At 36.7% G+C, this 15770-nt stretch overlaps 1 protein-coding gene across 1 annotated transcript in view; it reads right to left on the bottom strand.

The window, feature by feature from the left end:
• LOC129721222 (high-affinity choline transporter 1) overlaps positions 1-15770 on the bottom strand; it is a 56090-nt gene continuing 40320 nt past the window's right edge. The window contains exons 8-10 of the mRNA XM_055673536.1: positions 3379-3608; positions 3204-3315; positions 1-3130 (exon numbers count right to left, since the gene is read on the bottom strand). Of these exons, the coding sequence (XP_055529511.1) occupies positions 2894-3130; positions 3204-3315; positions 3379-3608 (579 nt within the window). The 3' untranslated portion in view covers positions 1-2893. The remainder of the gene's footprint in view (positions 3131-3203; positions 3316-3378; positions 3609-15770) is intronic.

The following is a 15770-nucleotide window of genomic DNA, read 5'->3' as shown; positions in this document are numbered from 1 at the left end:
TAATGTTCTTGATATATTTAATTATATACTTTTTTCCTGTCTCATTAAATAGTTTAACAACAATTTATTTCACTAAAGTTTAAAGTCCTAATATAGCTGATATGTATCTGGTTCACAAATATTCATCATTGTGGGCTTCATTCGTTCTATATTTAGTATACATATAAGTATATATATATTTTGGTAATCATAATACAGATTTTGCATAGTTCTCCCGTTCGTTCGATTACTCACTACTTTGATATGTGTTGTAAGACTTTGTGTTTCTCTGCTGAATAGCTTGCCAGGGCATGTCGTTGGACCAAAAGCAATCATCCGGAGTTTGGCCCTCACAGGCGGGCGGTTTGCTCTTCGCTAGTGAATTACATCGTACAGAATATTTTACATTTTTCTGAATTTTCAAGTGCGCAGCACTCCCTGTAAGTGCAAACTCCGAATAAGTATACGTTACATTTCGCCTCAATAGTGTACTTTTTTTCTCATCCTGGGGTGTATACTCAGGACAATTCTACAATGTTAAGCTTCTTCTGTTAGTTTTGGTTTCACTTTGTGTACAGATAACCGTTTTCAACAATTTATCGTTCCGGGCCGGAAGCGATTCACATCTCGTATTATACAATCCGTTAGCGCGGTTAGTTGCTATTAATATACTCTTGCCTTAGTCGTTAAAAACTCTAATCATTTTTTGGTTGTTAGCTTTGTTCTCTCTTCGTGTATATTTATAGTTTTTTTTTTCTTTATGCTTCAATTTTGTTTACAATATGTATATGTAGTAGTAGCAGTACAGTACGATAACACTTGAATAACAGCTAATGATATGATTGAATGATATCAGTTTTTTTTTCTTCAGCCATTTTATGACAATTTTTCGAAACAATACAAACCAAGTTTTATGAACGCCGGCTTTAAATACTACTGAATAAACTACCTCCGATATATGGTAATAACTGCAATCTTTTTCTGCTCATTTTAAATTGTAAAAGAAAATAAACATAATGTTGTCCTATCCATACCAAAAAAACTGTTGGAAAGATAAAATTCCTTCACACTTTGAGTCCACTCCAAACGCACACACAACATTGTGAGCGAATCGTCGAAAGTTGTGACAGTTATAGACGACTTTGAAAGTTTCACAAGGCGAGAGCCACTGATTTAAGTTGCCAATGTTAAGCAGAATAAATCTCATTGAAATATCTAAATATCTAAAACTATCGTGACCACAAGAGCACTTGAATGAAAAAACAGTTACTGTCAATTAGAAATAACTGCAAGAGGCTCCACTATTTCCAGCATTGATTTCTGAATCGTTCACCATTCGCTCAACGTTAACTGCTGTTATTCTGCAAGCTTCAGCTCTTCTGATTCACTTTTCTGCCTTCGATTATACCGTTTTTTAGAATAGCGACTAAAAATATATATTTTTCTTTGGAACTACTTCATTGGATCACATCGCATGTCTCTTGTCTTTCATAAATTATGTACTAAAATTATTATAAAATCATCCTTTAAATTATATTCTAACTTCATGAGCATTCCCAGTTTCCACAAATGTATTTCACCGAACTAAAATAATGGCACATCAAATTCAATCTATCCCCTAGAAATACTAAATATGGTATAGTTAAGCAAAGTTGCTCGTTCGTACATCCATAGTTGAGAGCTTTCCAAACAGTTTAATTGACAACCAAAGTAACTGTGAGAATGTACGGTGTGGCCGTTTGCAGTTGTTGTAGATAAGTATTTTTTTAAATTTCTTTTTTCTCTTTAGTTTGTCTTCTTCAACTGGAAGGGCACCATTGATATGTTTAAGGTTTCGCTTATCGTCTGCTATTAATTGCCTTAGTTTCATCACTTATTCTAGAGTTCTGATTAAAACACCTACAGTTTTCAGTAATAATTGCTATACCGGTAAAATTATGACTACGATTTTTTAGTTGCTTTATTACATAATCAGTTCTATTAGTACTTTTTCAACTCACAAGCGACACATTATTCTTTGTATTCTCTTCATAAAATCATAAATGATTAACGCGTTAATAGACTAGCAACACAAACTGAAACTGCATCCATGATTGCCTGCCAAGCAACAGATTCTGGTTAAGCAATGTTTCACTAACAATGTTTCATTCACCTAAGCTCTAGCACCTTTATCCGACTTTTGTTCCTAGCTTAACTTTTGCCTCGAAACTTCCTTGTACTTTCAAATAAACTATATTATCCAACAACAATAGAGTAAATTTTTTACATCCACATACTTTTAAAAACACTTGCATAATAAAACAATTTTGGTTGTCTTCTATTGTTCAGCCTGCGGCTGATTCGCCTTATGAATAAAACAATAAAATCTGAGATAAATTATAAATTTTGTACATTTGTTGTTTTGCATGGTGCACACGTAAAATAACACTTTTTGGTGTCAAACTCGACATCCACTCGTACCGTACCGAATCAGCAACAAATTGCAAGCAAAACCACCTCCTGACTTTTAATTCTAGAATTGCTGCGTTTCACTTTTCTTCCAAATCGAACTGTTGAAAACTCACACTCATTTCGATAATACTTTAACTCCATTGGATTTTTGTTAATATGTGTGGTAGAGTTTAAATTGTCGTTAAATGGTTTTGTTCTTCTGCGGTCTAATGTCTAGTTTGATATGTATCGGTTGTTTCTGAGTTTAACTCAATAATAATATTTGATATGTATCAGTTAATGGTTCGTATTTCCATCAGTGAATGATCAGCGTCTCTCACTAATACTAGATGAACCGTGGAAACCAGTTCCACTAGTAGATTAAAATCCGCGAACATCGGATGTGACCTCCCCTTTTCCACAAGCACAAATACAGACTGCACCAGAAGATCGGCACCAGCCCACCTTACTGTGGCATTGTCTTTCAGAAAGCCGTATGACCCTGCGACTGGCCGTGAGCACCGGGGACCACACTGCTGCTGCCCTGTATGAAACCGCCGCCACCGCCGACCGTACCGAACTGCATCTGACGTTGAGCTTCCACCACCGGCAAATCGTCATCCGCTTCCAGGGCCGGATTGATCCGTCCATTACGTTCGTCCTTCCCGACCATGGTGGCCGCACCGTACATACGCGTCATTCCACCGGCCATCACCGACATCTGTATTCGAATAGAAAGGGAACACGAGTTTGTTATGAATTGTATAAAAATCTCAAGATCATGACACACTCACTTGTTCGCCGGAATCGGACGGTTCCTCGACCCGGTGCAGCTCTTCCGGAATATTAACCACACAGCGGAAGTAGTCGTAGTTCGGAGCCAATCGACCGGTTTCAAAAACCCATCTGTGCGCGAAGAAAAAAATCAATCAAAACTCACTACATCGTAATCGAACAAAAAACACTTACTTTGTCCACCAGGAGACACCTATCAGTGTGATCAAACTCATGATCATAGCCATCGTACGGAAGGGGAACATCTGTGTCCCGGTTTCGGCGACGTAACCCGGATAGTGGATCAAAGCCGGCAGTCCGAGTATCGCTTCCCCACCGGACAACCGAACCAGGAACGCAATTATATACGCCGACAAACTTCCGTAAGTGTTGCAGTGCTTTTTAAAGTGCACTACCATTAGCAGCTAATAAAGCATACAAAAAGGGAAAAAAGAAGACAAAAGTAAAAACATGAATTCATTTAAAATAAATAGGTGCGGTATGGAACTAAATCGAATCATGTCGACCATTAGTTATTTGGAGATCCTAGCTCGCCACTAACATAGAAGCGGAATAATTTTCCACCTCGTACATTCATACGGCCAGGTCGAAAGCGAAAACTGATAAAGCATTCGTAAATTATTCAGTGCTCACGTCAAATTGACAAATGGATAATGAAAATGGAAAACAGTTCCCCACGTGAGCAGTGGATTTCCATTTTCTTTTTTAGATTGTCTGTAAAGGGAGGGAATGATGGTAATATTGATGTTGTCGTTGTTAATTGTGATGATGATCATGACAGTTACCAACAACATGGATGACGTCAGCTCACTGGAAAACTTGAGCAGAAGCAAAAACAGACGAAGGTCATGTCGGGACTCATCAATTATAACCATCAACAATGCAGAGCACTAGCTATTCTACGCATAGCACTGTCATTAGTTTAAAGTGGCCTGGCCAACTGACAGCGGCTTCACATCTAGCAAAATATTAATAGCGGTGTTTGTTGGAAACCAAAAATCCATTGTGGTTTCTGTGGGAGTAGTTTGTAGCCAAACGACCATGCAAAACAATTGAACTTTATTATCGCCTCCAACATTTCACGGGATATAAATAAATATACCGTACTGCATCAAATTTTGAACACTTAAGCTAGCTATGATGTAACTTCTTGCACTAAAAATCAACGAAAAATGAACCTTCTCTTTGATCTCAAAGGTCTAGCATGTTGGTTGTTTCATTTTTGTAATAATTAAGTGCTATTTATATAGATTCAAACATGTTTTGTATGTGAAAATAACAAGAATTCAGATTTCGGCTTTGACACAAAATCCGAACACTTCAATCGCCAAGAGATAGATAGGCAAACCCATCCCTTTGGCATCACGCCATGTTTCAAGGGCTAACATCTCAACATATGTAAAAACGAGATAGCATATCACCGCTTCTTTTCATACATCTTCATCTTACTGCTGACAGCGGGCACAAATTAATTTGAGCCCAGGACATGAGTTCATTGTCATTCACTGTTACTCGGTATAGGGATGCCAAAGGCTCGGGCAAACCGCTGAACACTGACTGTCACTTTTTTCAACGCCTGCTGATTCCCTGGAAGTGACCCTACCCTACACTGCCGTGAGATAACATTATGACGTAAATCCATTTGATCAGTTTTTCAGTACGGGCCACATAAATATATTTCATGTAAAAACAAATCATGCAGAACTTGTCGACATCTGTTCTGTTCATTCTACTATGTATAGAAGCATGATATGAACAGCTTTTTCAAACCTGTTTTACTTCTCATGAAAAGAAAATTCTATGCTCAACGTCACTTTTGCATGGAAAGCGAGATTTTTTTCAACGATTTGCTGCATACCTGACGTTGCGGTTGAGAATGCGCGCAGAAGGCCATGAGAACATTGATCAACACGCTGCAGCAGTTGTTTTGTTTTATTTCCATCGTTGAAAACATGAGTTCTAAAACGGCTCTTGCGTCGATTAGAGATTACGGTTCTGATTCAGATGAAGAGTTTTCTGGAACAATTGAGGAAAATGCAGGACTACCGACCACCAGTCGTAATAGCAGCGGAAACGAGACTGATCTGCCAGGTACGTGGAACCTAACGAAGAGGAAGAAGGCTCAGATCAGAACTATGCAAAAACGAATCAAAACCCTTCGCCTGATTGAAGCGGATTGTGAATGTGCCCTAGATTGCTAAAAAAAATCAGTCGATACAGAAGAAATCAATTAAACTTTTTTAACTGGAAATCATCTTTGGAAGCGATCGTTCATCTTGAAACATTCCAGTCGACATTCTGTAAATCGTCATCGATGTACTCTCTTGCAAACGAACATGGGTTAGACCAAGCGGTGTGTTTGGGATTTTTTCTCAATACGTTGGGACATCCAATCACTGGCAGGTAATTTGAATTAAAATCGGTGTATACTGAATTTTGAGATTAACTCTTCAGAATAATTGAGCTTATCTTTATCTTTTCCAGCAACTTCGTTTACAGAACACATGACAATTATGGCCAACGACAATCAAATGTCGAAAAACGTGGGAAATATAGATGATCAACCCAATGGACGAAGCTGTAAAGAACGACATCATGTCGTACTCGCCTATGATATCCCATTATCGTAGGAAACATGCTCATAACGTTCTGTATCTGCCAACGGATTTAATTTGCCAAGCTATGTATGATTCTTTCCATGACAAACGATTAAAACAATCTCTCGAATCGTGCAGCTATTCATCTTACAATAAGAAGCTTAAAAAAATGAAATTGGCTAACCACGTCGTTCAAACCACCGGTGAATCTGACTTCCCCGGAGAAGGGTATCCTGAGGCGGGCTGTTGCGCAGATTCTAGTGCGGATGAAGAAGAAGAAAGCAGTGTGAACCCTCTGGAGGATTGTGCCAAATGTATGCAGTGACAGGAGCACAAAAATGTGGCGATTCGGTCAAGATGTGAATATGACAGAGATAAGACTATGTTCAAATTCTTAAAATAACGTCAACTGTTCCTTTTTTTTTATTTTCGACTTTTTTTTCAGGTGATTCAGCTGCCAAGAATGGAAGGTTTCAAGGTGGTTATATTCTCCAGACGTATCATCGCTATGAACGAAACCTTTGCACCTTTGGGAGGCCAAAAGTAAGGTTCAACGCATGCTGTCGTCTGGAACGAAACAATTAGTGGTCGGAAGGCATGCGACATTATTAGTTCTTTTACGCAAAACCTACTTGTCGACAAGGATCAAGAGCATATTCTTTATTGGCTTGATAATTGTTCAAGCCAGAACAAAAATTGGGACCTCATGCTCCATATGATTCTGATCGTCAACTCATCGATGACATCGACTAGAGATGTAACATTCAAGTATTTGGAAAGTGACCATACCTTTATGTCGGCCGATGCATTTCACGCAGCCGTGGAGAGAAGGATGCGCCTGTTCAACAAAGGGGAAATTCAAACATTTCCTGATTTTGTAAACTGCATCAAACAAGCCAACGGTGATCCAGAACCGATTGTTACATCCATGGAATGACTATAATGTATAATGACTTCTTTGACCCAACCTTCCATTTTAAGCCGTCGGTAATCAGCAGGTTGAAGGACCGACCAAAGCTAGCCAATATAAAAACAGTGAAATTTTCGAGGGGATCGTACGAATTTCACTATCGGAACGATTTTTCGACGGAACATTGCTCTGTTTTCACCAACAAACAGTTGAAGCAGATTCAAAAGAACAGTTTTGACTTCAAATTGACGCTGAAGTACCGCGAAACGTGTACCGGAACCGAAAAAAGCCGAAAAGATTTCATACTGCGCAAACTGTGTTCGTTGGTGCCTGCAGAGAAGCGTACGTATTGGCAAGACCTGCCAGAAGTTAAAGTTGCGGAGGAGTTTTGATTTTTTCTCTTTTTTTGCTTTAATATATTCAATTGAAACAGAATAGACTGACAATATAATATGTTTCGTTCTGAGAATATCGATAAAAATATTGAACTAAATTGTCTCATCAAAATGGCTGAAAAGCAAAATAAATTTGTAAATGCTTGTATCTCAACCTTCAGTTCTTGCATATGGAACAATTATGCATTTATGGGCAGCATATTCACCAGAAAAAAGGGAGAATCTATGAAACTAATTGATCAACGTCATCGTCTTTGTAAAACGAGTTGACATTATCTTAACATTCTATTAGTGCCACAACTGGTTTGAATTTATAATGCCACTACTAGAGCACAAATTAAATCTGGTATATTTGCAGTTGAATTGAAACATTTATTAGCTTATTAACAACTTTTGATGATGCTCAACCCACGTAGACTCATTTTACCACATTGCCTACGTCATTTTGTTTTTTTGATTTTATGCAACGTACGAATAAGTAACAACGAAAAGGAACATACCAAAAGATAGGTCTTCATACAAGGAACAAGATGATATAAAAATCCCATATTCAAAAAAATGGCACTTACGTCACTTTGTCATCTCACGGCAGTACAGTAAAGAGCTATGCATCACCTAGGTTTTCAATAATATTATCGACAGCGCATATTTTCAATAACCTTATCGAGAGAAATATTTTATAGCAGGTGTAGAAGAAGTTGCTGACAATACTTGAGGATTCAGTCACTACGGCGTTTTTAACTCCAAATTATTAAACTCCTACACAAAATGGTCCGGGCTAAAAACAGCAGTGGACCAACACAAAAATTTTTCAAGGGTTTACCATCACATGCACTGACGGAACTGCCCATGCAGCATCAATCATAGTAACGCATGAGTCAGCAGAAAAAATTGACAGCTCTATCAGTCGAACTTTAACCGTGATGGTGAAAATAGTGAAGCTACTCCATTCAGAAGTGTGCGCGTTACAAAAAAACGGTACCTCGTTGCGTCGAAAACGGATATCTTGCGACACTTTATGGCCGGAAGGTCGGTGCAACCGGCCAAACAGTGGAAAAGTAGCTGACGAACATGGACATACATGTCAGGAAACGGCAATCCCGTCCACTGGTCTTGAAGCTGCAGGTAATGACTGGAGCGGCAGCAACTGGATAAGATAGTCCAGTCGATTATTCCGGCGATCCTCGACGTGGCTGTTGATGGACTTGATCTATCTCACCCCGGATGGAAACGACTGGCAGGGCACTTCGTATTTTTCTTCCTCACGAAGGTAATGAGCTCTGAGGTGAAGTTTATTTGAGATGGAGCGGCTGAATATAGATGTGGTACGCCACAGTCGGCGAACCCGCCCGACGTCCCCTAGATGCGTCCCAACGAGAATTTTTGGGTAAACTTTTTTTTTTATTCTCGTTTATTTTCCGTCGGTCTAGTTCCGCCACTGTTGTGGCCAATCACCGACGCCCAGGGAGGCGACTCCACACCCAGGACCCTAACTCACGACCCGTTTTTTAACGGACCGGTGCCAACGGCTTTACTTCCTCATGCGATGGAAGGCGTGATCCCAGAGATTTTTCGCCTCAGAAAATCTCCCGGTGTCGGCTAGGATTGAATCTAGACCAGTTGGGTTGGTTGTGGAGGATCACTCCACCTCACAACCATCGACACCTATGTCGGCGATGGGATTCGAACCCGACGTCGAGCGTGGTTGGCGGAGACGTTACCAACCACACTGAGCCCCCGCTCGTTTTTGGGTAAACTTGAAGCGTAAGATCTACTCCAACTCCAAAAAAGTTATACACTGGATGGGAAGACCTGAAAAGAAAATTTATCGTTTCAATTCCAAAGGTAGCATCGTTGTATTGCCTTCCGAAAATTCTCAAAAATCCGGTGGCAATGCGACCTATTTCTTCTGATACGTGTACACCCACGGCGAAAATGGCTGCATGGTTGAAATCAGGAAGTATCCGGTTACCCACGGTAAGAGCGTAAAAAACTCGGTAGATTTGGTGGATAAATTGGACAGATTTGAGTTACGGTGGGGTGGAATTCTCATGTCGTTCGACGTCACCGGTCTATTACCTAGCGTTCCTGTTACTGAAGCACTTCACAGCTTACGAAAACATTTAGTACAATGCCGAGCGCCACCTAATCACAGTTTTACAGGCAAAAGTACGGACTGAGTGTGGAAAGTAAGGTTTCACCCCTTTTGACCGATTTATTCATGAGCGATTTGATGAAAAGCTCGGAAAAGAAAAACTTTTCCCTCGTGTCGCTGCGTTGATGGTATTTTCGCAACGGCAAAAGAGCGGCATTTGCCACAGATACTCGACCTTTTGAACTCGCGGCACAGGTCGATAAAGTTTACGGTTGAGAAAGAAGCAGATAGAAAACTTCTCTTCCTGGACCTTATGATTACCAGAAAAGGGGATAACAACATAAAATTCGGTATCTAGCGTAGGCCGACATCTACAGACCGATGCATGTATCACGACCGATTCAAATCATTTCGGTGCTCAACATCAAGCCGCTTTCCATTCTATGGTACACCACATTAAACATACCGATGGAAAAATGGAGTTCGATGCAGAAAGGGACGAAATCCACAATGTCGCTATATTAAACGACTACGATGCAGAATTTGTGAATAAAATTCTACAAAAACATGAGCGTAAAAAGCATTGACAAAACGCAACAACTCTTCAACCAATTAAAGAAGAAATTCGAAGAATTAGCCTACCCTTTTATCCAAAAATGCCAAATTCAGTTCAAAAAGCCCTTAAAGAATACGGGTTGAAGGTAGCTTATAAAAGCGGCAACACTTTGAAGGACCGGTTGTGTGCACTCAAAGATAAAATCCCGCTTGAGGAAAAGCCGGGAATTTACCGAATTCCGTGTAAAAACTGCCCCGTGGTGGACATCGGCCAAACAGCACAAAAACGCGGTAGCAAACAGAAGAATTAGCGAATCAACTGTGGCAGTTCACTGCATGCAATTGAACCACGCAATAGACTGAGAAAATTCCAAACTAAAAAAGTGTGTTAGAAAAGTTTTCCATTTCAATGCATGGGAGTCGATGTACATTAACAGCACTTCACAACCACAAATCATGCACAAATTTTGCACAAATCATAAATATAGAGTGTCTACTCCAACATTTTTTTCACGAAAACTGAGGAGGAATTGTTAAAAGAAACGCAAAAAGAACTCTAACACATACCTACACGCATGTTTTCACCGGCCATGGTGAATGTTCCGGTTAACTGCCCGAAGGCCACTCGCAAAGGCGTATAATTTTTTTACAAGTAAGCTTCAAGGGAAATTTATGAAACTCAATTATCTGTCTTAGGTTTTTTTTTATCACCATCCGAAAAAAACAGTGAAAACACTGAAATTCTCCAAATCAACCACGTATGATGTCCTTAAATATTTTCGAAAACGGATGGTTATGACCCGGACGGACCAGAGTAAGCGTCGTAGTGGAACATATGATCAACAGCTGATCTAGAATGTATTGAGGGGAGGATCGGAATCAAGGAAAGCTTGTTGCTGGAGCACCCGCTCTTCAGTGCCATAACTGATAAGCTTCCCCTATTTCCTTATAACTTTCTTTTCATAAACGTCGTTGGATATTCTAGTTTTTGTTTGTTTTGATTTTGACAATGTTTTGAAGAACAATGTTCATCATTTTCAGAACTACTAACCTATTATTATATGTTATTTTTTATTAGATGTGGTTATGTCTGTTGCAACATTTTGGGCGTAATAATTTATAGTTCATCAGAAAAATATGCGAAAAACCCGTCAAAAGTTATCCACAAAATATACAATTGAAAATCTTCTGGTTCTTTCAGCACTCTCCTGAAATTAATTTTAAATGTGGTTTACTATGTTTGTTAGATTTTTGACGACCTTTAGTCGGAAGATTTGTGATAAATCATTGCGATTAAGTGCATTCTCGATAGCTATTCATTACATCGATTTCCGGCGTGACCTGGAGACATATTTACCGATTTTTTTGATGATACTACAATTTTTACTGCAATTAACGAGACACTAAAATGTCTTTTTTTATGCTTAATCAGGGGTTTAAAAGTGTTTCGCGTTAGTTCGCTTGATGAGTGGATTTAACAACAAAATTAAAGTATTATAATTGTAAATTCATTTGTTTGCAAAATTGGTTGTTCGAGCAAACAACACTATCGAATTTTAATCTCAACTGAATTATTTTAAATATATCTTTCAAATGAATAGTCCTATTGAACTCAGAACAAGAGCTCAAATATTTCCCAGCTCAAAAAGTCCCAGGAAGTTGACTTTCTCCGGATTTTGTTTAGATAACACCAGATCCCGACGTCATTTCGTGCATTTCTAAGACATTTGGCATGAAAAAAAAATCGATATCGATGATTTCATGAACTACTGTGCATTTCATCGGTCAAAAAGTTGAAACTTTGGCCGTATTAGGGCACGGATCGAGTTCTGATTCGTTTTGTTACTGAAGAATAGATCCGATATTTATCATTAGATCACATTAGATCATATCATCATCAATTAATTTTCAAGACGTATCACATTTTCGTGAACTCATTCCGCCGTTCAAAATTGGCCGTATTCCCTTTTCACTTTAGTGATATGACACTCATAATAACCCAGATTTTACGGCAGATGTCACTATGAGACGTTTTTGTTACTTAGGTCCCGTAATAGGTTTCTATTCACTTCACTCTGATTTCACCGTGAAGTGACACCCATAGTGAGTACCACTATGTATACATTGAACATTAGTTTTGAAGTTAAATTTGTTGAAATTTTCAAAACGATATTTTTATGCCGTCACTTTCAAGCTGCTTTTGGAAAATATCATACCGAAAATGAAGTTTATCTTGGATTAAACGAGCATGAGCTGAAAACAAAAAAAAACGGATCAGCGGTGATTGGTTACCGGACCAGAACAACTTCCGAGTTCTAGTGGATGCTGATGTGGTTACAGATAACAGCTTCTTTGACAAAATAGCGAGAAAAGGAAAGCAGAGTGACAGTTATGCAGTTGTTTACGCTATGTGACAAAACAACAAACATTAGCGTTTTTTTCGCAGGTGTAAAAAGTACATACATTTTTATATTTTTTTGTTTTCACATAAAAAACACGCAACTCATAAAATGTCGAATGTTATAGTTAAGTAAAGTAAAGCCTCAATATAAAAAAAAACTTGCTTCAGATCTCAACCTTTAACCTTGTCTCAAACTGGTTAAGCGTTTGAATTTAATTCGATAGCCTTTTATTACATTATTTTTGTTCATTTCATTCTTGATTCCGTCCATATTCTAATTTTGTTTTTTTTAGCTTTTTATTTCTCTGCTATTAAGTATTGCAAATTTCTTTTCTCTGGTTATATTTTTTATCTCGATTGCTTTGTTAATATGTTTATTCTTTACTTTGTTCCCAATATTTAATGTTAGTTTTCGTTGCGATTTTTCTACACTTTTACATATATTTCTTCGTATTTCTTCAATGTTTTTGGTTTATACTACATTTTTCTCTTTATTTCTGAAACATTATTTATAACAATATTTTCTTACTTTTGCTTATTTTGTTCTAAATTTTGTCTGTGTTTTCAACCTTCTATTCATTTTGTTCTGAATTTCATTCTTTTATTTTTATTTTTGTAAACGATTTTATTCTTTACTATTTTCACTTAAATTTCAAGCAATTTTTTGTTGATGTCATATTGGATGTAAGTTTTTTCCTTCATTATATTTTTCAGTCAAATTAAAAAACATCGTTTTTTCTTCATATCTGCTAAAATTTGGTATTTTTTTTTGACATATTATTCACAATTTTTTGTACTATTAAAAGGTATTTTTTTTTTTTGCTTTTTCGCAACTTTGTTCTCATTTGTTTTGTTTTTATTTGATGCTTCGGGGATTTTTAAATTTTAACTTATATTATATTTTCCGCTATTGTTTTTATTCTGGACGTGTTCTTTCGTTTTTTTTTTTTCTAAACTTTTTTGTGTTTTCTTTGCATTTTTCCTTCGTCAAATCTTCTTGTATTATTTCTTTGTTTTCTGGTTGTTAATGTTTTGTACTCCTGTCATATTTATGATTTTTTAATAAAATTCCATTTTTTTCTCTATTTTCCCTAATTTATTTTCCATTTCGCATATATTTTTTATTAATCGAGTTCACTATTTGTTTTTTAATATTTTTTCCATTGTTTTATATTTGTTGCAATAATTTTTTTTGTTCAATCTAAATTCGCATTCATGAATTTTTTCTGTCTATTTTTGTTTTTTTTTCTAGTTTGTTGTTGTTGTTGAAACAATAAACAATTCATTAGGTTTATTACTGAAACAATATTTCGATGAAGCAAGTTTATTATTTGAAACTTTTTTAATGTTACTCTATATTTTTGTTAAAATGATTTAAAAATCATTTTTTTCATATTTCCTTTTTTAATTTTCCTTTGTATATTTTTGTTGAAAAAAAATCCTTTCTATTGTGTTCTTCTTTTCTTCTTCTTCTCTTCTCTTCGTTTGTCCTTCCTGAAAAAAAATCTCTGTAATGTTTTTTTTCTTTACGCTGTCTATGTTTTTATCTCGCAATTTTACTTTTGTTAAAGGTTAAAACATTATTTTTTCTTGTTCAATTTTGTTTGTTTTTGCAATTTTAAATCAAACATAAGGATAAAAATATTTTAATATTTTTGTGTTTGTTGTACTTGACGTCAGATTTTTACCTTTGTTATACTAAACAAAGGTTATAAAATCGGTCGAAAAACGCAAAATAGATCCAAGGTCCGGAGGGCCGAACAGTATATACCATTCGACTCAGCTCGACGAACTGAGCAATGACTGTTCGTGTGTATGTGTGTGTGTGTGTATGTATCTTGTCTGTATGTATGTGCCGCAAAATACTAACGCACCTTTCTTATAGAACGCAATATCCGATTTTGATGATTTTATATGCAAATGAAAGCTACTGTGTTTCCCAGAATGCTACTGAGTGGATTTTTGATTAGTGGCTTAGATTTTAAAATATTGATCAAAGAGTATTTTTTACATTAGACATTTAACTTTTGAGGCAAAAGTTGTAACACCGAGAGCCATGTGTTGTATACCAATTTACTCAAATCGACGATTTGAACAATTGACATATGTTTGTGTATGTGTGCCTGTACGTATGTATGTGTAAATATGTTGTTTATATGTGTAGTATATCAAAATCGACCCAAAAAAAAAATAACAAAAAAAAACTCTCTTTACAGAACGCTTATTCCGATTTTGATGTTCGCATGCTCAAATGAAAGCCCCAGAGATCTTTGAAAATCATACTGAGTGCGATCTTTTTTTTTGGTTGCTTGAACTGTAGAGTTTTGACCAAAGTATATTTTAGACATGGGATATTTTACTTTCTGGATAATATTTCTCTCTCACTGCTCTTTCCTCTTCCCTATCCCTCTTTTTCGTATCGCTATTTATTTCTCAAAGTAAATCAACAATCATGGACAACTTTTCATAATCTTTACACTCTTCGTAGTGCGTCTTAACTGGTGTAAATAAATTACCCTTAAGCTTTTTCTTGGAAATTTGAACCAGATTTTAGAAGAAACTGCAATGCTTACTTAACTCCTTTTCTTCCGAAGCTCCCGTCGTCACTTCTTATAAAATATATACTAAATTGTACGTTGAACCTAGATTTGCGAAGAGTAAGAAACATTTACAGCTTTCGGGAGCCAAGCATTGTAGCAAAATTTGATCCCACAGTTTGCACATGTAACACAATTAGCGATGCAGATATTTTGAAAAACTTTACCAAAGATGTATAGACCTATTTATGTATGAATGTGTTAGTGCCACCCGTTGAGAAAAACACAAATAAATCGCTGTTTTGTTTGCAATGCTACGTTTTGAACAGTCTAAAAATTTTCAGTTGAATACTTATTTTATGTATTAAATTTGTGACCAGGAATCTAAGGTAGCTGGTGAACGTAATCGGCAAAATTAGGAAAAGTGTTGAAGCAACTCTACATGGCTATACACGTTTACTAGTGTGCGCAGGTGAATTGACACTTATCTCTATGAATGATTCAATATGCTCATGTAAGATCTAAATATTGCTTTCTAATTTAAGACTAAGTGTAAACAGAGTATCCATGTTATTCCACTTCTCGTTATCGCAGCAAGATTTAAAAAGTCTTTATTTCGGATTTTTTCATACAGCCTAGGCCTTCAAAAAGAATAATTTTCTCGCCTACACTCTGAAAATCTGAATTTCGTAAAGATCGTGGAGAACCTTCATTTTCAGATAATGAACTTGAGATAGAATTAAATTGACAACTTTCATCAATAGCTATATTTTATTCCAGTATAATTCTAAACTATATTTCGAGAGCAGGTTTGTAGAAGTTTGCTTCAATTCGTAAAAAAAATCTTGATTCTGATTCATAAATCTTGGTCCTGCGATTTCTGAAAATAAAGCGAATAAGTAGAACCGCATTGAACTAACATACATGTTTGCTGTTCTAGTATGAAATCAGCGTCATTGTTATCTATTACTGTTTCCCCACGTTCGATTATCTCAAAAAAAAAAAATTCAATTACTCCTAGCCACCATTTAAAAATTGGTTTGTGATCGAAAAATAGGACTCATGTACTCCAGTGA

This window comes from Wyeomyia smithii, chromosome 1, assembly GCF_029784165.1.
Source record: "Wyeomyia smithii strain HCP4-BCI-WySm-NY-G18 chromosome 1, ASM2978416v1, whole genome shotgun sequence".
In the NCBI taxonomy this organism is placed as follows: domain Eukaryota; kingdom Metazoa; phylum Arthropoda; class Insecta; order Diptera; family Culicidae; genus Wyeomyia; species Wyeomyia smithii.
This window is presented reverse-complemented; position numbering and strand designations above follow the sequence as displayed.